At 36.7% G+C, this 1,759-nt stretch overlaps 1 protein-coding gene across 1 annotated transcript; it reads left to right on the forward strand.

Moving 5' to 3' along the window:
* Nucleotides 1-932: 932 nt before the first annotated feature.
* Nucleotides 933-1,100, forward strand: HELRODRAFT_128674 (hypothetical protein; the record flags this gene model as incomplete). The annotated part of the gene is made up of 1 exon (XM_009022665.1): nt 933-1,100. A coding segment is annotated over one exon (168 nt), but the record flags the coding sequence as incomplete, so codon positions are not given.
* Between the last annotated feature and the right edge of the window lie 659 nt (nt 1,101-1,759).

Here is a 1,759-nt window from a genome sequence, read left to right on the forward strand (position 1 = left end):
CTTACCAAACCACAACGTCAAGTTTAGAAGTTGAAACATATGAGAAACCAATTAGAAACTACTCTCTTGTAACAACTCTACAGCAGGTTAGTGAACCTAACATGGTAGATAAAGAAAACAAAGCAAACAACGAAGACGATTATTTTAAATTCGATGAAAATTTGATGGGTGAAATTGATGAAAATGATGATTTTGATGTTGAAGAGCAAAATGGTTCCAACCTGTTTAATAATTATGACTACAATTATGAAGTCACCAACATCTTGAAGACCTTTCCAGACAGCAGCGAACTTGAAGGAGACGGGACCAACACAGCAAATGTATACGTGCTTCCAAACCCAGACAGACAGCCTACAAACTTCTACACAGATCCTCCCATTAAATCGAAAACAAAATTTCATGGCAAACCAAATTATCGGAATAGCAAAGACAGCTTCATTTTTAAATCTAATTTTACATATGAAACTGTATTCGGCATGGCGTTTGAGAAAAAAATCAATGAAAATATATTTCAACATGTGAACGATAAAACGATACGAAAATCAAAAATGATTTTGCTCATGTACGGAAATCGGGGTAGAAAAACCTTCAACGAAGACGACTACGCCATTGATATTGACGGTGATAATGCTGTTAACATTGCATCTAAGTCTAAGCAAGAATATGAAAACGTGATTGATGACAAAAGTTTTAAGATAGTTAAAGTCCCAAATGAGTCCTGGGTCAAATTAAATCAAACATCAAAATTATTGTACGGGTTCCCGTTAGAGGCAAATTTTGGCTTGCACAAATATATTTTGGCTTTAGTTAACGCCAAAGGAAAAAGACTTCACTATACAGAATTTTCGATAAACGTCGAAAGCAAGATTTTGTCTTACCCTTTGAACCACAAGTTTCAAATAACAATCGATGATTTAGACTACAAAACCGTATCAAATGACGTGTCCGTGAGAATTGGATTAGTTAAGAAAATAGCCAGAGCATTTGGAGACCGAAATGCAAGAAATGTCATGGTGGTCGAAATGTTCCCGGGATCGTTGATTCTGGGGTGGTTCAACTTGAGTTTAGTTAAAAGTGACTGTCCTATGGAGAAATTGAGACATCAGATTTCTACTGTTATGACGCAAAATAACATAAATCCTTACACAAACGAAAGTATTCTTGGATATTTTCCAACTGAAAATCTTCTTCGCTCTTTGAAACCGTACCAGCTTTCAAAAATCAATTTCATACCAAAAGGCTCTTGCAAAGACTATTTTCAATTTTCATTTTTCAATCCAGAAAATTACAGCATGAAAAAATCGAAACCTATTCCATGGATGCATGAAAATATCAGAATGTACAATGAGGTTGAAGACGGCAACCAGGGAGATACAAGTGTGACGGCCTTGCTCTACATCATGATCCCAATGGTGGTCGTCGCTGCATTGTTACTCTTGATATTACTCATTTGCGTTTGCTGTTACTTTTTGGGTTCTCAGAATAAATTTTGCTGCTGCTGCTGTGCTAAAAAACCAAAAGTGGAAGATAATAATTTTGAGAGAACATCTCAAAGAGGATCCGGATCCTTCAGAAAGAACCAGTTGAACGCTCCAAACAACAACAGCAACAAATGCGTTCCCATAATATTTTCTGATGAATTACATAACTCTGGAGAGAAAAGTAACTCGGCTTTTAAAAGAAAAGGTCAAAAACCAGTTTTGGCGGATCAAATTTCATCCAGGACGCCGCCGCCGACTTATGCTCACGCCATCAACAC

This window comes from Helobdella robusta (genome assembly GCF_000326865.2).
Source record: "Helobdella robusta unplaced genomic scaffold HELROscaffold_323, whole genome shotgun sequence".
In the NCBI taxonomy this organism is placed as follows: Eukaryota; Metazoa; Annelida; class Clitellata; order Rhynchobdellida; family Glossiphoniidae; genus Helobdella; species Helobdella robusta.